Source organism: Macrotis lagotis, chromosome 3 (assembly GCF_037893015.1).
Source record: "Macrotis lagotis isolate mMagLag1 chromosome 3, bilby.v1.9.chrom.fasta, whole genome shotgun sequence".
Classification (NCBI taxonomy): Eukaryota; Metazoa; Chordata; class Mammalia; order Peramelemorphia; family Peramelidae; genus Macrotis; species Macrotis lagotis.
The window spans coordinates 38,458,377-38,482,552 of record NC_133660.1 but is presented as its reverse complement, the minus strand read 5'-3'; the positions used below and the strand labels follow the sequence as shown (position 1 = coordinate 38,482,552).

The following is a 24,176-nucleotide window of genomic DNA, read 5'->3' as shown; positions in this document are numbered from 1 at the left end:
TTAAGTTATTGATTTACCCATAGATGAGTGCTCCACTATCTTTTGACCCATAGACATAAATTCATTTTATAAAGGGATAACTAAGGAGATATAGTAAGAACAGAAGAATAGACATCTTTTCACAACATAACATATAGAAATTGGCTTAACATAGTTATACATATATAAAACTTAGATTACTTACTGTCAAAGGGAGGGGAGAAGGGAAAGGAAAGAGGAATTCAAAATCTTACCAAAAATGATTGTTGAAAACTAACTTTGTATGTAATTGGAATAATAAATAAATCTAAATTAAAAAAAGAAGTTTGGACATCAACTGCACTAGATAGGAATTCTCCCCATACCCTCTTGGTTCCTTGGGAGAGTGGGTTCCAATTTAAGGAAATCAATTACAAAGCCTTCACTCCTCTAAATTCACTTCAGAAGGCAGCATAAACTTTGGATGAATCTCTCCCTTACATCTCAGCTTTAATGATGGTTTGGGTCAATCAGGTTTTTCTTAGGGATTCTAAACATTGATATGCATTCCATTTCTGCTGAACCTGTGGTTGGTCACTCATCTGACCTTTCAGATCTCACAAACTCTTAATATTCAGTCTATGAAAAAGAAAGGTTTGATCCCACAGAGCCAAAAGAACCCTGCCATGAGTTCATATAATCATGATGGTTCTGGGTAAGAGAGACGCTATGGCTCCTCCCCGACTTGGATATCCATAGAAGTTCACCCTTCTCACTCATATGAAGCTGGGAAGAAAAAAAATTGAGTTGCTCTTAGGGGAAGGACGGAAAGAAAGAAAAAAAAATCATTTATCCAGTCTTTACTATGTCCCAGGCAATGTTTTAAATGCTGGGGATACACAGATAAAAGCAAAACCGAAACAGTCCCTACCCATTGTATCCTAATGAGGGAAACAACAGACATCAAAAGGGAGATGAAAAATACACTGAAGAGATGAAGGTTCTTGTACTATTGATATGGTTTTAAAACTGAGAAAAATAAATTTTAATGCTGTACAATTTGATTATTAATGTTAATCTATAGTATTCCCTTTTCCATTAAAACCTCCATCTCTTAGCTCAAAAGAAACCTGTCCCATTTTAGCTGAGGAATGTTCAGGTCTCAAGACTTTTACCTGTACAATAACCAGTTAGGGATAGTATCTCATAAACAGAAGCCAACTTGAGCTGCTAGAAGTGACTCTTCTAATCAATGTTGGGCAATTAAGCCTACAAAAGAGAAACTAAGCCAGAGAGATCCTGAGTGGCTGGTTTTTCCCCTTACCAAGATTGATTGAGGCTGCTAAATCCCATGACCAGGCTACATTTTTTCAGCTGACTCTCCCTCCCTTTTCCACATAACACTGAAGTAATTATGTGGAGTTGAGAGTTCTTAGCTCACCTCCTCATTTAAAGATCAACAATCAGGGTTGCCTTTCTCTTAGGTTGGGGGGATAGGGCAAAGAGAGCTCCCAATGATACTCTCTCAGAAGATTTAAGGTGACCCAGGATTTTCATCTGAGGTCTTTGGCCACCAAAAGAGACCACTATCCTTGATTTATTATTTGCTAATCTGATTAATAAATTCATTAGTTATATCTGGAACTGTCTCCTGAAATTTCATTCACCACAATTTGTGGTGGTATCGGTGGGATTTTGAGGAAGAAAGGCTGGCCTTGTTCAAGGCTCCTAGAAAAAACCCTTCTTCCTTTTTTTGAGTGCCCACTGGTGAAATTTCTCACTTGGAAGGAAGCCTTTGCCTGAAGGACTTTGGGCTGGGATATGGTTCTCCTCTTCATCTAAAATTTCACAGTTCTAACTGCAGGTTTAGGGTAAAAATTTCTTAGGAGTTCCATGTCTTTGTCTTTATGGTTCTATAGACTGGTAGTTGAAGACATCTAGTATACCACAATGATAATTGTAAGATACTTGTTGCCAACCTTATTTATGAAGGATGTGTTTTATGTTCAAATATATTAAAATGTTTTCTTTTGTTTCGGTGGAGCAGAGGTAAAGAAAAACACCTTTTCATCTTTTTGCAGGCTTTTGAATTCCCCCTTTTTCCATCAACTTCCCTTCTACCCCCCCCCTCCCCATGGCAGCAATCTGATAAGGATGGTACATGTAAAATTGAGTTAAACAGGGAAAGAAGAACTAGAATTAAGGGGGGGGGATAAGAAAGAAAAAAATAAAGGAAGTTTTTAAAAAGTGAAAAATAGAATGCTTTGCTCTGCATTCAGAATCCATAGTTATTATTTTTTTCCCTGCAGATATGAATGACATTTTCTTTAACAGGTATCTCAAGATTGTCCTTGATCACTGAACTGCCAAGTGGGGTTGCATGGATCATAGTTGATCAAGTCACAATGTTGCTGTTAGTGTGAACAATGTTCACTTAGTATCAGTTCATTCAAGTCTTTTCAAGCTTTTCTGAAATCAGTGTATTCCTATTTATATGCTGTAGCTTGTTCAGTTATTGCCCAGGTGATCAGCATTCCCTCAATTTTCCAAGAGAAAACTTTCTCTTTAGTAAAAATAATAGATGAATAAAATAAGCTTTTGAACTTGTAAATAATTAAGTTTAGATTAAAATTTTTTTAATTTGCTCTCTATGGGTGGCCTTCATGGAAATAATTGTCCATAGGAGAGTAGCTCCTGAGAATATGATGAGACGAACGTTACTAATTTTTTTTTAGGTTTTTTGGTTTGTTTGGTTTTTTTTTTTGCAAGGCAATGGGGTTAAGTGGCTTGCCCAAGGCCATACATCTAGGTAATTATTAAGTGTCTGAGACCAGACTTGAACCCAGGTACTCCTGACTTCAGGGCCAGTGCTTTATCCACTGCGCCACCTACCCGCCCTGAAGATTACTAATTTTTAAGCACTCAACGGAGTGAAAGTTTCTTATTTGCTTGAACAACTGAGGAAAATTCTATATTCCTACCAGAATGTAAGCACTATTTGTGTGTGTGAAGGGGGCATTGGCACGCCCCAATATTTTGTCATTGATCTGGGAGATGATGATAATATTCCAAGCCAGACAGTCTTGTAGTGATTTGCTTTGATTATTTCTCTAGATTAATAAATAAGCCCTCTGGCTCATAAAATAAAGCAAAACTTAAAAATTAATACACCTGGGAAGTTTGTTATAGTATGGTCTTAGGTCACATCTAGTGATCCAAGTGACTGGGCTTTAAAGGAAAGGTTACTTCTGGCTTAGTTTTCCTTTGCTTTACTTTTTTTTTTCCTGAACAGAGGATAGAATTTCTTGACAACCATACCTCCAACTGAGTGAAAAAGGTATTATGAACTCATTCATGGAAGGCAAAGGAGCCCTTTATCTTTTTTCTCTCTCTGCCCCCTCCCCAGGTTTTTATATGTTCTATGCCTTTAATTTTTGTATGATATATCACTTATGTCTCAACTGGGATTAATTAATCACCTCTCACCATATTAAATCACAGGGTCCCTCAGTTGAACTTTTAGGACATTCTCCAACACCTATCTCTATTGGCTATTCAAAAAATTGAGTTAGAAATTAAACTGAAAGTTTTAGGCTTAGGTTGTGTTTAAGAATATATAAATAGATATGTATATGTGTCTATATATATAATATATAGATCATATATTATGGAAATTAAGCACAGTGAAAATAGCACAGCAAAAGAGGTTTCCTTGAAAGAACCCCTAACAAATAATAAAAAAATTAAAAATTAAAAAAAAACCTGAGACGGAAAACAGAAAATAAAAAAATCAGGTAGTATAACTTTTCATTAGATGTCACAGACCGTTTTGTTGCTCTGAACTCTACCTGAAGAGTAATACCTCCCCTCCCAGATTTGATGAGAATCCCAGATCATCTTAATGTTACATTTAAATGTTATAATCCTTCTTGGGAAGATGCAACCGATTTAATGCTAACTCTGCTCTCCCCAGGGGAAAGACAAGCTGTCATAGAAGCAACATGTAAGAGGAGCAGTCCCCATTTGCGGCATCCCCATTTGTGATGTCTCCAATTGGCTTTTACAGAATCCATGCTAGATCTACAGCAATACTGATAATTACAGAAGGCCAGATAATCTTTGCCTGCAGATCCCAATGTTGGAACAGTATGTCTAGTAACCTAGAACAAGTTTTGGGGTAGATAATGCAAGAAGAGAGTGAGGATCCTGATCACTTCTATGAAAGAATGTGCAAAAGAGCTAGGCAAGATGTTGGTTTTGACCCAATTAACCCTCTAGATGCAGTTATCATTTGTACCCATTTGTTAAATAATCACAGTCTGAAAAATAAACAGGTTTCTATAATTGATATTCTGGTTGGCATTATATGCCCACTGAGCACCTCCAATTTGTGGCTTTATAAACTTTCTATGAAGTAAAGGAAAGACAGGGAAAAAAAGGAGTAACAGGAGGGACAGGAATTGGAGGAAGATTGGGCCTCTTACCTGTTGTCTCAGGGGCACTGATAGAGGCAAGGCAGGCAAGGTCAACACCTGAAGATCCATGGGAATGTTTCCACTGCAGGGGGTGAGGGGAGGAATAATGAAAGGGTCATATTACCCAAAATTATAGAAAGAAAAAAAACAGGGCCCCAGAAATAAGAAAGGAAATAGCATCAGTAGGATCCCTTAAGGAGGAGGAATGCACCAAGAGCTGTGTATGTTGACAGTTTCTTTTTCCCAAACCTCAAAATCCTAGCCCCTACTTCTCTCCAGGTACTCCCTTCACCCACCCTTTCCACCAATTTTAGAAAACAAGTAACTACATTTTCTATCAAAAAGATAGTAATAGAACTTAGAATATATAGAATAGAATAAATACCAATTGACGACTGAAAAGGATTGTGAAAAGAAAGCAACTAGAGGTTATTTTTTTTTCCTGCTTCTAAGACTAAAATTAATTAGAAAATTATCCGGAATTCTTAAAGTTTATAAATCCAAGTTTAATTGGGTCCCTAAACTCATTTGTAGGTGATTTTTTTTTGGCAAGGCAATGGGGTTAAATTACTTGCCCAAGGTCACACAGCTAAATAAGTATTAAATGTCTGAGGCCAGATTTAAACTCAAGTCTTCCTAACTCCAGGGTTGATGATGTTCAATTTAAATCTTGGGAGCAGACTAGTTTCTTGGCTGCCAGAAAGAATTTAAAATGTTAACCCTTTCCTGGTTCATGAATAAGGTAAGATTATTTAAAGAAGTAAATTGGAGTGGCAGCTAGGTGGCACAGTGGATAGAGCACCAGCCCTGGAGTCAGGAAGACCTGAGTTCAAATCTGATCTCAGACACTTAATTACCTAGCTGTGTGGTCTTGGGCAAGCCACTTAACCCCATTGCCTTGCAAAAATCTTAAAAAAAAAAAAGTGAATTGGACATGCATGAAACTTATTGATTTCAGAGAAGTGTTTTTTCATTCCCTCAGAATCTGAGGTCCTGGGGGCGGCTAGGTGGTGCAGTGGATAGAGCACCAGCCCTGGAGTTAGGAGGACCTGAGTTCAAATTTGACCTCAGACACTTAATAATTACCTAGTTGTGTGGCCTTGGGCAAGCCACTTAACCCCATTGCCTTGCAAAAAAAAATCCTAAAAAATAAAAGAATCTGAGGTCCTAATCTCATGTCTACATAAACTCATGTTAGCCTTAAGGTTGGGGACACATTTAAATTTAAAATTTAAATTTTGGGGGGTTAACAGGGGAACCTCTGCATCTTTCTAAATAAAGTCCTAAATATGGTTTCCATGAGTTATTTTATATCTACCAGATCGGCTAGAATGATAGAAGGGGAAAGTGGTAAATGTTGGAGAGGATGTGGAAAAATTGGATCACTAATTCTTTATTGGTGGAATTGTGAAATGATACAACCATTTTGGAGAGCAATCTGAACTTATGCCCAGAGAGCTATTAAACTAATCTTGGGGATAAATTCTCCATTGCAAATCTGGAACTACCATGATATTCTGTTCCTCCAGCTGCCCATCTAACAACTAACATCAGGACAATGTATTTAAATTGCAAAAGTAAGTTTCTTGTCCTTTAAGATAAACTTTGTTGAAGGTTTCTCCATAGTGTCCTTAAATACCACCAATTTAGAGTATTAGCCATTAAAGTTGAACATGTATGCTACAATTGTAAGAACTATTTGAATATGAAATGTCCAGAATTTGAAAATGCAACTCACTTGATTAGGAAATTACAGAATATTAATTCTATCCATATTCTGAAAAATGAAGATTAAGCAAACAGTAAAAGAAGGGTATAAACACATTTTAATTTGGAAAAATGCTTGTGAAGGTTGTAGCCAACTTTGATTGGACAGTCCAGCTTTCATTTTATTTTGTTGTGATTTTTGGTAAGCTGTTAACTAGGCTGAGATAATTCAGAACTTCCCCCTTCATCCCAGCCCCCCCCCCCCCCCATACTGAGCTTCATCCGGAGTATCAGCCATTACAGGCCTCCCGCTTTGAAAGGTAATGAACTAAAAACTTTTGTAATTATTAAGTGCATCTTAATGGCTTTTTGAGAGGTCTGTGTGTGTGTGTGTGTGTGTGTGTGTATCTGTGTGTATCTGTGTCTGTATATGGGTATATATCTCTATCTCTTTTTAAAAATAGTTTTTATGTATTAAGGATCATCATAAGAAATTAAATGGGAATTTTGGAAAAGTTTTGTGGAAGACACAGAAGACATAAGAAGATTGGCAGATCAACACAGAAAAAGTTTAGAAACTCTTAAATACATAAATATATGTATTGTATTATATAATAGCAACTCAGATTTTAAAAACCCATAATAGAAAAAGAAAAAAAAATTCAAACTTCTTCTCTTGGTTTGAAGGGAGGGCCAAAATTTTTTATGCAAATTTTTCGGATTTGAGGGGTTCTATACCCCTAACCATCATGATGTGGAAGGGATATACATCCAAATTTACATACACACACACACACATACACACACACAAAGAAGTGTGTGTGTGTGTGTGTGTGTGTGTGTGTGTGTGTGTGTGAAGAGAGACACTGAAACAGTCAGAGACAGAAACAGAGATAGAGACAGAGAAGGGAGAAAGTTTAAGTATGTTGAAAAAGAATTTTTAGGAAAGTTCTTTTGATTAGTTATAACAAAGATATGGGAAACGTTATTGGCTGTTCTTTATGATATTCAGCTTGAAGTTCTTAGGCATCAAAGTAGGAGATAAAGCAAAAGTCTTGCAAGTAATTGGGTGAGGATGATGACTCTTTCAAGGTAAATAGGGGGAAATTATAGGGAATTGGAAATGTTAACATATGTCTTTAAGAATGAGCTAGGTATGGGGCGGCTAGGTGGTGCAGTGGATAGAGGGATAGAGCACTGGCCCTGGAGTCAGGAGTACCTGGGTTCAAATGTGACCTCAGACACTTAATAATTACCTAGCTGCGTGGCCTTGGGTAAGCCACTTAACCCCATTGTCTTGCAAAAACTAAAAAAAAAAGAATGAGCTAGGTAGAGGGTGGCTAGGTGGTGTACTGTATAGAGCACAGTCCCTGGAGTCAGGAGGACCTGAGTTCAAATACAGTCTCAGACATATAATAATTGTCTAGCTGTGTGACCTTGGGCAAGTCACCTAATCCCATTGCCTTAAATTAAAAAATAAATTAAAAAAAAGAATGAGCTAGGTAATACCAATGAGTTTTTTTTATAGGTTTTTTTTTTTTGTTGTTGCAAGGCAAATGGGGTTAAGTGGCTTGCCCAAGGCCACACAGCTAGGTAATTATTAAGTGTCTGAGACTGGATTTGAACCCAGGTACTCCTGCCAATGAGTTCTTAATCTTGAAGCTCTTCCAGAAAATTTTTGAGATTTTCACGTGTTGTCAATGGATTTGAAATCCAGATTTGATTTGGTCAAAATATATTCTGAAACTAAATGTGGTTTTAATGGGGCTTCCCTAGTAGGATGATTGTGGGGTGTATGGGATGTTGAAGGAGGATTAGCTCCTCTGTTTTGAGGGCTTGCTGAGCCCTTTTCAGAGCTGCTCATCTACCTTTGGTGTTCACCTGTACCCAACTCTTGCCTGTGGTACAGCATCTACACCATTTTAGCAGATAGGCTAAACCAGGTTGAGGATAGCTGACAGGTGATTCAGGGGGATGATGACCCCAAGCATGTGAATGAGAACAATTTGTTCCAACAGCCATGAGGGTGGCCAAAGCAGGTGCTGTGGAGGGCCTATAGCTTGTCAGACATCAAAGACACCAAGGTCATCCAACACATGCCTGTCCATTGCCAGTTGTCCTCACTTTTGTCCTGCCATTGGACTTTTTAAAACAGTGAGGTTGAAGACTTGGTGCAATTCTACCTCATTTAAATCCAATTCATTCTGGAGTCAAGACATCATCCTGTGATGTCATTGGTCTTCTTTGAAAATGAAGGATTTTTGTTCAGCTGTTTCACTGATATTGATCTCTTTGTGACCTCATTTGGGGTTTTCTTGATACTGGAATCATTTGCCATTTCCTTCTGTAGCTCATTTGATAGATGAGGAAATAGAGGCAAAGAGGGTCCAGTGACTTACTCAGGGTCACCCAGCTAATATGTGTCTAGGGTCAAATTTGAATTCAGGTCCTCCTGATTCCATGCTTAACTCTGTTTTGTGGTAATTGTAAGTATTATATAGAACCCTAAGTGTTTTCTTTTACCTGCAAACTGAGAATTTTATTTGACTCCATTAAAACTCTCAAGGATTTTGACCTGAGGAAAAGGTGCCCTGCTAACACTTGTCCTAGCTCCTTAGAGCTCTCTGCCTGGGACAAATAGCAGTTTTTCACCTAGAATACTAGAATACGAAAATTGAGCAGGAATGACTTAGAATACTTAGCCCAGCATACTTTAAGACCAACCTAATAAGAACAACTGTGAATCTAAATTGGTCTAATTGTATATGTGTTTCCTACTATTGTTAATATAAAAGTGCAAACTTAGAATTTGAAACTTGGTAATACCAACCTAGTTAGAAAAATAACTTCTATAATTTGGATTCTATTAAGTTATATTCAGTGGTTAGAGAGTTATCTGAAAGCTACTATTATGAAATATGTTTTATTTCATTAGGATTATAATAATGGGTTCAAAATTTTTTTTGTCTTTTTATCTTATGGGATGTTTGAGATTATCTAGATTTTCAGTGTATTTTAACTCTGTAGCTGATAGGTATACATTCTATAATGCTGAAACCGAGAGCTCCATGATTCAGAGGTGAAAAATGCTGGCTTCACACCTAGCTAACATGAAAGAGAGTTTCAAAATCAGCTCACATTACAAATCTGTTTATGTTAAGGAAGTGTTGTTATGTTGCTGTTCAGTCATTTTTCGGTCTGTCTGATTCTCCATGACCCCATTTGGGGTTTCCTTGGCAGATACTGAAATGGTTTTCCATTTCCTTCTCCAACTCATTTTACAGATGAGGAAACTGAGGCAAAGAGAGTAATGTGTCTTGCTCATGGTCACTAGTAAGTGTCTAAGGGCAGATTTAAAGCAAGAAGATGAGTCTTCCTGACTCTATGATCGGGAACTCTATCTACTTCACCATCCAGTTGCCTGGGGTAAGGAAACAAGTTCTGCCTAAATTTGTTTAGCTATATTGAAGAGATGTGTGATAGGTTGAATTATTTTCTATGTACAGTAATTTGGATATAGATCAATGTTTCATGCATCTAATTATTATCATGATTCTAAATTTTCTTATAGTGAAATTTGTAAACACACACACACACACACACACACACACACACACACACACACATATATGCTGTTAGAGAAGTAGCTTCTCTTTTAATCTGGTTGTAGTTATAAATTGCACTGATAAAAGAAAAGAGTGATGATGATGAATGTGTCCTTCCTAATCGAAGAAGACCATGATATTAAGAGAATGATGACATGGATATTTTTTTTATTATAGTGAGAAAAATGTTGTACAGACACCCTTCTCACTGCCTCTTCCAGAACTGCCTTAACCCAGGAAATGGGTATTGGTCTGGATATAATTGGTGACCTTGACCTCTTAGATGTAGGGTCATTCCCATGTTAGTGTTACGTAACAACGACATTCAGTCAAAGTTCCACAACTTGCAACTACTCATCCAATCATATACATCCCCCATTCTAGGTGATAAATCTTTGTCAGTAGGTATAGTAGAAAAAAATGAAAAAAGTTTGAAGACTATTTTGTTATTCTATCAGCTGCTATTCATGTGTTGTCATAATCTGAAGTACTGTCATTTCAGAAACTAGAACCTTCCAGGTTTGTTTACAGTAAAGGAAATTTCATCTGAAATTATTTAGATATCACTTATAAAAAAATTGTGACAATACTGGTTAAGTGGTTAGGGATTTTTGTGATAAGGTTGAGTACCTACCTCTCCAGTTGTCTTGACTTTTGTCTTGCCACTGAACTTTGATGAGGCCGATGGACTTTGTGCCATTTCACAAATGAGTCAAGACTTCACCCCATGATGGCTTTGGGCCTCTTTGAAAAGAAAGACAAGAATCAGGAGGAGTTGGGAACTCAGCCTGCCTCCTCTTTAAATGTCCACCAAACATTGGAGGGCCCAGTGATGACAGAAGAAAAAGACTTAGATTTAAAGTGGTCTGGAATTGTCCCTTTGGGATTTTGTCACAGAGAGACCATTGACCTGAATTTATTGATTATTTGTTGCCTAATTAATAAATTGATTAATCAGACCTGGGACTCTGTCTCTTGGAATTTCATTAACCACAAAGTCCAGATTGGAGGAAGTCAAAATGAAGGCTCCAGGAGTAACACATCAGTGAGAGAGGTCTTACACAGGGATGACCTAGATTGGGAGAACATAGGAATGGTTGGATGTTCCAGAGCCTGGAAGCTCTAGGCAGTAAGGATTGGAAGTCCAAGAGCAAGGCCAACTCCCAGAAGGGAATTCAAGGTCTTTTATATGCCCTTTCAGTTCTTGCTCAGGAGCCAGACTACTGAATGTTGCTCACCTCACAAAAGACAGCCCACAATCACAGAAAATGTTGGCAGGTTCCAAAATAGGCAGCAGAAGCCTTCATGACTCACCAGTGAACAGGCTCACCCAACACCCATGGTAGCTACAATGATCCTGAGGCAACTTTTTCATTGGCCAAATTTCATTACATGTCCTGAATTATTCTGACCCAGCATCAAACATATAAATCAATTCAGGTCATGATTGGATGAGGCTTCTGGCTGGCTGCAGTGGCTCCTGGTCTGTCAGTAGGTATTTCTGAGGTCCCTGATTATCAACTCAAAGCGTCACTCAATTTCTGGTCCCAAACTTCTCCTCTGGAGTCTGCTATCAATGAGAAAACCAGGGAATTTTCCTACTATATCTAAGTCTTATTAGGAATGATCCAACCCATATTTGGCATTGTTCTGAAAAAAGTCTAAGTTTACAATATCTGAATATATTTATAGTAGATAATATTTTTATAATATATAATGTCATATCTTTATAATGTATATAATCTATTCATAATTTAATTATAATACATAAACATATGATTTATATAACCACAAATATAAATAAAATATAAAACTCTGCTCAGATTCTAACTCTGAGAATTAAAATGTTAAGCATTCTGATACTATGTTTAGAATTTTGGTTTTTATTCAGAACACAATAGAAAATGATGAAAACTTTTAAAACATTGAAACAATGTGATAATACCTATTTATCAGGAAGACCTGCCTTGTAGTATGAAAAAGGATTGGTGAGAGATGAGAATGAAAGCAGGGAGACTATCATTTTATTGCAAAAGGTCAAATGGGAGGAAATAAGAACCCAAACTAGCTTAGTAAGAAAAGGATGTTTCTGAGGTCAGAATTTATAGGATTTAAAAAATATTTGATTTTTAAATATGGCATTGATGGTTACTATCAGCCTCCTAGATTGAGTCTTGAATGGTCACACCTTCAATTGGGAAATCGCACATATCCACTCAGCTGAACAGACACTGAACCTTCCAGAGTCCTAAGAGATGGAGCAGGCTTCTATTTCAAGCTCTGGAATATTATAGATTGACTCAATCAGAATCTATTCTTTAACTCCCACTTCTGATAAATTCAAGGATGTGTTGGAGTCAGCTTGTTCAGGATTCTGGAAACCAATGGTTAAATGTTCACTGTGAACCTTTCACCTAAGAAATCAGCAAATGCTACAAAACAGGTCTTAATTCATTGTTTTGTTCATGTCTAGACTTAAGAAAGACATGCAAAAATTGAACTTAAAAGTGTGTTGTGGTTATGTTGGGTATCCTCCTCCCAGACAGCCGGTTGTTAAACATTTTGCTAGCACATTCTTAGTCAAATCCTACCTCTTCTCTGAACTTATTATATTTCAGCAGTCCCAGTTCACGTGACTAGGTATTGGGATGATGAAAAGGGTTCAAGAGACATGTTTCCAGATCATTTTACTAATAATGTCAGAATGCTTTTTATTTTATTTTAGGTTTTTGCAAGGCAATGGGGTTAAGTGGCTTGCCCAAGGCCACACAGCTAGGTAAGTATCTGAGGCTGCATTTGAACTCCGGTCCTCCTGACTTCAGGACTGGTGCTCTATCCACTACGCCACCCAACCTACCCAGAATGTTTTTAATAAAAGGATTGTCATTTGGCCATCAGACCAGCATGGTGATGGGTTCAGTTTATATGCTCTTTGAAAAGTATGTATTTGATGAGGGGCTAAAAGTAACAGAGAAACTATCTCTATACTCAGTCCATCCCCAGGCTTGGGCTATCTAGACATCTTTGATTAAATTCCTTATAAGGTTAGGTGGGATCTGACCAAGATGAGAAGAGTTGATTCAATCTTATTATCAGTCATGTCCTTCAAGATATTGAACAGAAAATCAGAATTCTAGAAGAAGGAAAGAGCTCCTCATCTCCCCAAGATATTGGTTATTAATAATAACTTCTCTCAGTATTATTCTCCATAGTGGATAGAAAATAACATGTTTAACTGCCTAGGGTAAATTTTCAATTGCAGCTTAAATAGCAATCAGTGTATTTATATTACTAATCAAGGGCTTGCCACATAATAAGTATTTAATAACTCCTTGTTGGTCAATTGAGTTTTGCCGTTACACAATTGATTGAAAGTATAGAGAATACATCTAACCCCTGTGCTCATTTGATTCTGAGAAAATTCCACAATAAATAAAGGTTTCATTCTAACAAGGCGGTGAAGTCATCAGAGCGCCAAAGAGAGATGGCAGAACTATCTAGCTGTAAGCAATAAAAGCTAGGCAGCTGCAGCCTTACTGAGATGACAGCTGCTCACACTGTTCCACCTCCTCCAGGTGATGGTATTGGTCTTGGCGCTTGCCTGGAAAGTGTAGGAGGAACAATCCAAGGCAACTAGGTGATTCAGCAGAATAGAGAACTGGGTCTGGAGTCAAGAACAGTCTCCAACACTCGTTGTCCGTATGACCCCCAGCAAGTCACATAACCCCTCAGTGTTGGTTTCTTCATCTGTAAATTGGGAATAATGATAGTTTCTACCTCCCAGAATTGTTATTAGGAAGAGAAGAAACAATATTTATAAAGCACTTTGCAAACCTTAAATGATTGTTGTTGGTATCATTCTCCTCGGGACAGCCAGATGGCCTAGTAGATAGAACACTAGGCTTGGAAGGAGGAATACTCATCTTCATGAGTTCAAATCTGGCTTCAGACACTTACTAGCTGTGTAACCCTGGGTAAGTTTTCTCTTCTGTAAAATGAGCTGGAGAAGGAAATGGCAAACCCTTCTAATATCTCTGCCAAGAAAATCCTAAAAGGGTTCACAAAGAGTTGAGCGTGACTGAAACAACTCAACAATGAACCTTTCCCCCATGCAAATTAATCTACTTGTTCTTTAAAAGGCATTGAGTCTTTTCTTTCTTTCTTGTTTCCCCTGTAGTTCTAATTCCTCTTTCCTAACATGACTAATATGGAAATATGCTAATGTAATTGTATATTGTACAACTTTTACCAGATTGGTCACTGCCATGGGAAGAGGGGAGGGAAGAGAGGGTGGTGGGAAAATGTGGAGCTCATATGTTTGCAAATGGATAAAGGCTGAAAACTACCAAAAAATTAAATTAAAATAAAAAATAAAAGACATTGAGGTCTTCCTGAAGAGTTGGTTGGCTTTTAAAGACTGGATATGACTATAGAGTATACACAAGGAGCTCCCAAGGTACACTCAGATGCTTGGTTATTGGAACGGAGGCAACAGACCTTTGCTCAGATGAATCAACTTGAGATGTCTTTGATTAAGACAGGCATGCTCCTTGAATATCCTCCTCCTATGACAAAGTAAATTTCCTTTTCTTAACTGTATCTCATTTTATTCCAAGATCAAACATTAAATACTTTAGGACTGACTAGTTCTAGGCCCAGCCTAGCACAGGAGGTCTGCCCTAGGTAGAAGCTTTCTGTTCTCTTCCACAACATGACTTCCTGGCTGAGTTTGTATTAATCTCTCTCTCTCTCTCTCTCTCTCTCTCTCTCTCTCTCTCTCTCCATATATATGTATATATATATAATTTGAATTATCTTTAATATATGATTAATGAGCAAAGTTGACAAGAAAAAAAGGAAAAGGAAAACTGGGGGGAACTATAAGAAAATAGGTACCATATTGGTCTAGCTGTTCTGAAAAGTATTTTGGAACTGTATCTCCAAAAGCTATTAATGTTGACAAAATTAAAAGGCTTATGAGTATGGATCTAAGTTTCAGGTGCAGATGGTCATATTTTGACTCATCAGGAATGAGAGGTACCTGATACCTATGTATAACAATACTATTAGCTACTGAAGACCACTGTTGATACAGAGTTCCTATCCCATCCCCCTTATGATACTGGAATTGTGGCACTACTCATTGCAGGTGAGATGAGGCATTCCTGTGATATTCAAGGAGCTAGTTTCAATTAAATGGAAGAGCAGTTGAGAACCTGAGCCTTCTGCCTGAAGATATGCCACTAATGTATTTGAATTTTGTTTGTCTCATCTGCCTTTGGATGATGGCAACAAGAACAGATGCATGATGATGGAATATGAAAAGCAATGAAAATAGTAAAATGAAGGACCAACACTTGTAGCTCAAGTTTCTTTCTCTGTAGTGGACCTTACTAATAAGACAATGAAAGCTAATGCTGTTCATTGGAATGCTGCAGTGACTTGAGCTCATTCCCATTTTGATGGAGAATGGGGTATGGTTTCATGAATCCTTCAAATAGTGAGAACCATGTTTACTGGCTCAAAATAGCAGCAGACATTGATAAGAAGTGTATGGTTTATGATTGTTGTGTCTAAAGGAAAATGCTCCCAATTTGTGTTGCTTACTTGATGCAGCAGATTGTCCAGGACCTGAAGTTAGAAAGTGCTAAATTCCAAATCTAGCCTCAGATAATTTACTAACTGTATGTCCTTGGGCAAATCTCAGAACCTCTGTCTGCTTCAGATTCCTCAACTAGGGGGTGGCTAGGTGGTGCAGTGGATAGAGCACCAGCCTTAAAGTCAGGAGTACCTGAGTTCAAATTCGACCTCAGACACTTAATAATTACCTAGCTGTGTGACCTTGGGCAAACTATTTAACACCATTTGCCTTGCAAAAATCTAAAAAAAAACCCAGATTCCTCAACTATAAAATGAGGATAATAATAGTATCTATCTCTCAGGGTTGTTGTGAGGAGGAAGTGAAATATTTGTAAAGCCCTTAGCACAAAGCTTAGCAATATTTTGTTGCTTAGTCATTTCAGTCAAGTCTGATGTTTTGTGATCGCACTTGGGGTTTTCTTTGCAAAGAGATTGGAGTGGTTTGCCATTTCTGTCTCCAGCTCATTCAACAAATGAGAAACTGAGACAAACAGGGTCAAGAGACTTGCCCAGGGTCACTTAGCTTGTAAGTGTCTGAGGCCAAATTTGAACTCAGGTATCCTTGACTCCATGTCCTATCCACTGTATACACACATGCCCCCATACACATATATGTAAGCATATTATACACACATAAATGAAATGCTTTTGAGGTCAAATTTGCTGGTTTACAGTAGGATTTTGTGCTAAATGAAAGACCTGAGAAGCAGTACTGATAAGTGAAAATCAATTGTGACTGGAGGACATTTAATGAGGAGGTGGGCTGAAAGCCTTCAGCTCCTCCTGCTGAGACTATGCCTTGAGCTTGAGACTCAACTGCCTCCAGCACTCTGTCTCTATCCAGCTCTATCGAGAACACTCTGGGTCATCCTAAATTCTAATAGAACTTTACAAAGATAGGGGATCATTTCCTTAGGGTATGAATTGACCCAAACTAGATACTGTTAATATTCTACAGAAGTAAATTTTCCTAGTTTGCTTATTATCAAATCTCTATTTAGATCAATCTTTTGCTTATGTTCTCTGTACTGACTGTGATTTTTATTATGTTCCAGCCCAAGATCAAGGAGCATGTTCTAGAAGGTTTAGGATAATCTCATCAGTCAATCATGTCTTTCAGAAACTGACTGACCTACTCATACTGAGCCTTAATTGAGGAAATGAAAGAAGAAAAAATTCTGGCTCCTAATTTAATGAATTAATTATTAATATAATAGCAAAATAAAAATTTCTTTAAATTTTTTGTTCTTCTTGCTTATTGCTGATCTTGGCCCCCTGAGTCCAAGGCTTTTACTATGCTTTCTTTCTTGGATTTTATCTCTTATGAAATTCTGGTTTTCTCAATTACAATTTCTCTCTTCATTATAGCAATTCTCGATGGAATATACATATATGGGTAACTAGGTAGTACTGTGGATAGAGCACTGGTCTTGGAGTCAGGAGGGAAGGAGTTGAAATCCAGTCTCAGGCATTTGACACTAACCAGCTTTGACCTTGGGCAAGTCACTAAATGCTGATTTTATCACATCCTGGGCCACCTCTAGTCATCCTAATTGATATGTGGTTACTGAATCCAGATGGTTCTAGAGGAGAAAGTGAGTCTGGTGACTCAGCACAGTGCCCCTCTTACTTAAATCCAATTCAAGTACTTGTTGTGTCATCAACTTGCTGATGTCATGGTCCTCTTCGAGGACCACATACATTCACATACACACACACACACACACACATATATATATACCTACATACATACATACATATATATATATATATATAGACACACACAAAGGCAATTTTCTCCCTCCTCTGAACTTTTTAATTGAAATTCCTTTTGATTACATTTGTAAGACATCAGCAAATATTCCCTCATCAGTTCTTCATAAGGTACACTCCAAATCTGACCATGCACCTGTTGTCTATATTTTAAGCAAAAAGTCTAAATCCAAATCTTATTCTCAGACACCAATTTTATTGCCCAAATGTTCACTTCCCAAATTTTTTTCTTTTCTTGAATTTCTTGGCTTTACTGAGAAACCATGAGAAAAACAAAATATATGTTCCTATAGTTTTCAGTGTCTTGCCAAGAAATTTATTACCTCCAGCTATATATTTAGGTTCCATTTAGCAGTATCTTTTGTGTTCACATGAATCACCTTGATAGGTCTTGTGAGATTTTCTTCTTTTAAATCAGCTGGTTATAAAGGTTTATCAATTTTGTTAGTCTTTTCAAAGAACCATCTTTTAGTTTCATTGAGTTTCATTTTCTCAATTTTTTGTTTCTGCTTTAATTTTAAAAGGTTCTTCTTTTGTGGTCTTTTTGTTTGGTTTTTTTTTGCAAGGCAATGGGGTTGTGACTTGCCCAAAGTCACACAGCTAGGTAATAAGTGTCTGAGATCAGATTTGAACTCAGATCCTTCTGACTCCAGGGCTGGTGCTCTATCCACTGCACCACTTAGCTGCCCCAGGTGTTCCTTTTGAATTTATTTGTTGGTTTTCTCATTTTAAAAATTATATAGTCAGTTTATACATCCTCTTTATTCTTGTTAATATATATTCTTAGGGCTGTAATTTTTTTCTCTACAGACTACTTTAGCTGCATCCTCAAATTACTGGTATGTTGTCTCTTCATTATCATTTTTTTCACATGGTTCTTGTTTCTATAGTTTGTTCTCTGACCCACTTATAGTCATTATCAAATCTCCACATAGAGCTGTATCTTTTTGCTTGTGCTCTCCATACTGATTATTATTTTATTATTATTATTATTACTATTAAATCTCTCCTTTTTGCCTTTGTAATTTTCCCCATGTGATAAGATATAGTCTATTTTGAGACACTTTTTTGAAAAAATAGAAATTCTGAGAATAGTTTATATCATGAACCAATTCCCTTTTGGTACTGCTTGTGCTACCCGACAACTTGGAAATTATCAATTTAGTGATTCTTTAAAATGGGGCTTCTGATTCAGATATTTAAAGAGTGTACATTTGAAGCAAAAAGTCCTTGACATTCCTTGCTAGTTTCTGAGACAGTGAGATTATGCTTAATTAAGCATTGAAAATGTCAGCTAAAAAGACTTAACCTCAATCCTTAAAAAGATAGTCTAGCAGGAGGTGGGGGGAAGGAACAAGTATTCATTAATGCTAATTAATTTAATATTATTAATTTATTAATTACCTATTATGTACAAGGCACTGCTAAGCTTTTAAAAAAACAAATAGTAGCTGAGAGATACTATTATGATCTTCATTTATAGTTGAGGAAACTGAGGTAGGTAAAGATATAGTGACTTGCTCAACATCACATCACATAACTAAGAAGAGTCTGAGCTCAGGTCTTGACTTCAAGCCCAGCATTTTAGGTGGTAACCTAACTGCCCCCAAGGGCCACCTATTTGATAGCAATAGATACATGTCATAAGATCATAGATTTTGAGATGGAAGAAACTATTTAATTTTCCCTACTCTCCCCATTTTATAGGTGAAGAAACTAAGACTTAAGTGAAATATTTTGCTCAAGATCAAACTTGCATGGATGACAGTACTAAGATCTCCTTTTTTTTAAAAAAAAAATCTTAATAGTATTTTATTTTTTCCATAAGTCAACATTCAGTGTTGTAAAATTTTCTTTTCTCTTCATTCCCTACCACATCCCCAAGACAGCAAGAAATCTGATAAAGATTATATGTTACACATTTCCATATTAGTCATGTTGTGAGAGAAGAATCAGAACAAAAAGGAAAAACCATGAGGAAGAAAAACAAATAAAAAGGTGAACATTGCACTCAGACTCCATAGTCCTTTCTCTATGGATGATATTTTCCATCCCATGTCTTTTAGATTACTGCTTTGCTGAGAAGAGCCAAGGCTATGATAGTTGATTATCATACAATGCTTCTACTCATTTCACTCTATCAGTTTATGTTAAATCCTTCTAGGTTTTTCTGAAATCTGCCTGTTCATCATTTCTCATAGCACAGTAGTATTCCACTACATTCATGCACCAGAACTTGTTTAGCCATTTCCCAATTAATGGGGAATCCCCTCAACCTCCAATTCTTTACCACTAACAAAAGGAACTGCTGCAAATATTAATGCACGTGTGAGTCCTTTTCCCTTTCTCTTGGATACAGCAGTGGCATTACTAGATCAAAGGGCATGCACAGCCCCATAGCCCTTTGGGCATAGCTCCAAATTTCTCTCCAGCACGACTGGATCAGTTCACAATTCTACCAACAATGCATCTGTGTTCCAGTTTTCCACCCCCCACCATGTCCAAGATTTAACATTTTCCTTTTCTGTCATATTAGCCAATCTCTCAGGTGTGAGGTGGTACTTCAGAGCTGTTTTAATTTGCATTTGCCTAATCAATAGTGGTTTCAAGCATTTTTCATAAGATTATAATTGGCTTTAATTTCTTCATCTGAAAAATTGCCTGTTCTTATCCTTTGACCATTTATCAATTGGAGATGATATGCAATCTTATATATTTGACTCAGTTCTCTATATAGTTTTGAAATGAAGCCTTTATCAGAAGCACTGACTATAAATATTGATTCTCAGCATTCAGCTTTCATTTTTTTAAAAATTTTTGCAAGGCAAATGGGGTTAAGTGGCTTGCCCAAGGCCACACAGCTAGGTAATTATTAAGTGTCTGTGGCTGGATTTGAACTCAGGTACTCCTGATTCCAGGGCTGGTGCTCTATCCACTGCACTACCTAGCCACCCTTCTGCTTTCCTTCTAATCTTGGTTGCATTGGTTTTGTTTTGCAACACTATTTTAATGTAATCAAAATTATTCATTTTACATTTTATAATATTCTCTATCTAGCGTTTCATCATAAATTCCTCCTTTACTCATAGATCTGACACATAAACAGTTCCATGCTCTACTAATTTGTTTAGGTATCACCCTTTATGTCTAAATTATGTAACCATTTTGACCTTAGCTTGGTATAAGGTGTGTAGTGTTGGTCTATAATTAGTCTTTCTTCCCTACTATTTTCCAGTTTTCCCAACAGTTTTTGTCAAATAGTGAGTTCTTATCCAAGAAACTGAATTGTTTGGGTTTATAAAACAATTGATTCATAAAATTATTTACTTCTTTGTCTTATATACCCAATGTATTCCACTGATCTACCATTCTATTTCATAGTATAAGATGGTTTTGATGATTGCTTCTTTATAATATAGTTTTAGATATGGTATAGGTCACCTTCTTTTGCATTTTTTTGATTAATTTCCTTAATATTCCTTACCTTTTTGCCCTTTATTTGGGGGGGGGTTGCAAGGAAATGGAGTTAAGTGATTTGCCCAAAGTCACACAGCTAGGTAATTATTAAATGTTTGAGGCTGGATTTGAACTCAGGTCCTTCTGGCTCCAGGATGCTCCATCCAATGTGACACTTAGCTTCCCCTTATCCTTTATTTTTTATATTTTTCTAGTTCTAAAAATATTTTTGGTAGTTGAATTGGTATAGCACTGAATAAGTAAATTAATTTTAGGTAGAATTATCCTTTTTTTTTATTATTTTAGCACAGCCTAGCCTTGAACAATTGATATTATTTAGGTCTTTGTGTGAAAAGTGTGCCCATCTAATTTCTAGATTTTCTTGGCAAGCAGAATTCCAATTATTTTATATTATCTCCAGTTTTTCTTTTTCTATCTTATGCTAATGGGCTTTGTTGGTAATATATAGAAATTCTGATGATTTATGTGATTAAACCCAGGTCTTCCAGCTCCAATGCATTTTCCCTATGGCATGTTGAACACAGAGAAAACAGAAATGACATTCAACTTATCAACTAAACATAAACTATAACCAGATTTCAGACTGATAGAATTTGAGACTTGCAGAGGACCTCAGCCTCCATTTAATTGCTCCTAAAATGGGTCAATGTTCTCTTTAAATTGTGACACCAGATATAAACCTACCTAGCAGGCCTGATGAGGAATGACTATAGCCTAAAACAAAATTAAGATGGACGACATACCTATGATTTGGCCCATCCCAGGCCATGACAAATTAGGGTTGTTATTCCAACTCAGATCTGGGGCAACTTCAAGCATAGGGAAGAGAGACATGAGCCTGTCTCCCCAATCTTCTCCCAGTATAACCAGGTCAGGTTGCCAGGCAACACATAGAGCCTGTCTCCCTCTTCTGCAGTCACAAAAGGCTGTCTGATGCCTTTTTATGTCTTTCATTTTGCCCGTAAGGTCTGCCCTTGGTGTACACTTTAAACTACAACTCACCTGAAAAAAGATGGAGAGTTGAGGGCATCTAACTCCAAATATAGCTCTTCCAAGAGAACAAGAATTATAGTAAACTGTTATTCACTGCATAGAGAAGTCTTGCTTCGAAAATCATATTCTCTCAGGAATAAAACTCTGGGTCAGATGCTGACATCAAATAATTTATCACAGTTAAATGTCCTTTTAACCTCCACCTTCATCTCCTTGGTAGTGCTGGTTGGAGGTCTGGCCAAGATAGTATTACAGAAATAGTCTAGAGTACTCCCTCTCCATTAGAATGGACTGAGAGAATATTCTCTCCCTCCTGGAAATGATCTTTTGTCTCCAATGGATCCTGCCACCTGCTCCATAGTCCTTCCAGGAAATTCTCCACTCACTAGTCTGCTAAAAAACCAGCCCATATTCCGAGAATGCAGCCTGGACTAAATTAAAATGTAATTAAGAGATATTAAACTAAATAATTAAAATACAATGAACATAGCTAATGTTAATATGTACATGATTTTCTAAGGCAACATGACCTGCAGGGATACTTGTAGACTTACTGGCCCCATATCTATTTGAGTTTGACATCATTTTCTTTAAGTGTGGTGCCGAAAGCAAATAAGTCTTCTTTTAGTTTGATTAATATTTTATTCCCGCCAGTTATATGTAAAGATAAGTTTTGCATTCATTTTTTAAAACTACAGTCCAAATTTACAAATTGCTCTTGATAAGACCAGTTCCTTAACATTTTGTACATGTAAATCTGGGGACAGTGAATGTCAAAGATAGCTTTAACCACCAAAAAAAAGCTTCAAGTATTGGGTCGAAAGAATGTAAGTTTCATGAGTGCTGGGACTGGTTTTGGGGCCTGTTTTAGATCTTTACTATTAATTAATACTTGTTCATGGGTTTATAGGTCTAGACCTAGAAGGGACTCTGTGTAAAGATGAAGAATCCAAATCCTTCATTTTAAAGATGAAGAAACTGAAGTACAAATTGAAATGTTACGTGATTTGTGCAAGGTTCCACTAGCTAGTCAGGATTAGAAGCAAGAGGGCTGTTTAGGAGGCAGTTACTACTATCTCTCCAAAGCCAATTGTTAAATTTTCAGCGTATTTACACCCTGGAAATCATCAAACGTTACAAATGATGACTTGATTTATTATTTTGATGACTGTCAGACTTAAGAAAATGAAGGGAGAAATGTTAATAGTACAAATTAAACTTAAAAGTGAGATATTGTTGAGTTGTTTTTTCAATTGTGTTCTATTCTTCATGATCCTATTTGGGTTTTTTTTTGATAAAGATACTGGAATAGTTTGTTTTTTCTTCTTCTAGCTTATTTTACAGATGAAGAAACTGAGGCAAATAAGGTAGAAGTGACATGACCAAGGTTAAACAGCTGATCAGTGTCTGAGGTCAAATTTGAACTCAGATCCTCCAGACTTCTAGGCTAGGGTGCTGTCCACTGCACTACCTAGCTGTCCTTGTAAGTTGTGGATACATGGAGGTTCTCTCCACCCTGGAGAGACAGTGGTTAAATATTTATCATTGCATCTCTGATTTGAACTCAGATTCTTTGACACAAGAGACTGTATTCTTTTCACTGTGGCATGCTGTCCTCACATTGCTTTATTGGGTTGGGTTGGATTATAATCCTCAGGCAAATAGTCCCAATTCTTGGTAGAAGGTAGGTGGGCAGGGGGGGCAACTAGGTAGTGTAGTGGATAGACCTGCGTTCAAATCTGACCTCAGACACTTCATGATTATATAGCTGTATGACCTTGGGCGAGTCACTTAATCCCATTGCATTGCAAAAACCAAGAAAAAGAGAGAGAGAGAAAGAAAGAAAGAAAGAAAGAAAGAAAGAAAGAAAGAAAGAAAGAAAGAAAGAAAGAAAGAGAAAGAAAGAAGAAAGGAAGGAAGGAAGGAAGGAAAGAAGGAAAGAAGGAAAGAGAAAGAAAAAGAAAGAAGAAAAGAAAGAAAGAAGGAAAGAAAAAGCCTCAGGTCTTCTCTAGCCTGCTGCAAGCTGCCTCCCCGAGGCACCATGATACACTAACTATTTGGGTTTCAAAATGTGGGGACTCCTCAAGTCTTGGGATATTCTTCACTCAAATTCTCTTACACATTAAAAAAATTTCTCTATTCTGAATTTAACAAATATACACAAAATAGGACAGATAAGGAGAATTACAGATGGATTCACAAATCTTTATTAGATACAGCTTGCTTTTTTTGTTTTTTAAAATAAATTTGTATTGATGTTGGTTTTGTATCATCAAGCTTGTTCCAAGTATCCCTCACCCTTTCTCCACCAAAGAGTCATCAGATATATCAAATATATTTTTTAAGAAAGGAAAAAAGTCAGCATAAAAGATCAATATGATTCAAAATCTTCAAAAAAAAGATTGGTAGAAATTACAATACAATGTATTTAGAAAGCAAATAAAATATTTATATAATAAGAAAGTGTCAGTATTAGTGTTTCAGTAATAAAAAGGCTATATAAATGCAAAAAAAGAAATCAATATATTGAGAAACTCCAAAAACATGC

The 24,176-nt window shown here is 36.8% G+C and overlaps 1 protein-coding gene across 4 annotated transcripts in view; it reads right to left on the bottom strand.

The window, feature by feature from the left end:
• Positions 1 to 21,468, bottom strand: part of TMEM150C (transmembrane protein 150C) — a 78,387-nt gene extending 56,919 nt beyond the window's left edge. Inside the window, exons 1-3 of one of the 4 annotated variants that reach the window (XM_074228524.1) lie at positions 21,379 to 21,468; positions 10,380 to 10,489; positions 4,443 to 4,515 (exon numbers count right to left, since the gene is read on the bottom strand). In XM_074228524.1, coding sequence (XP_074084625.1) covers positions 4,443 to 4,515; positions 10,380 to 10,445 — 139 coding nt within the window. In that variant the 5' untranslated portion in view covers positions 10,446 to 10,489; positions 21,379 to 21,468. Of the gene's footprint in view, positions 1 to 4,442; positions 4,518 to 10,379; positions 10,490 to 21,378 lie in introns of those variants that run through there. The other 3 variants (XM_074228527.1, XM_074228525.1, XM_074228528.1) reach the window with 3 other exon arrangements.
• Between the last annotated feature and the right edge of the window lie 2,708 nt (positions 21,469 to 24,176).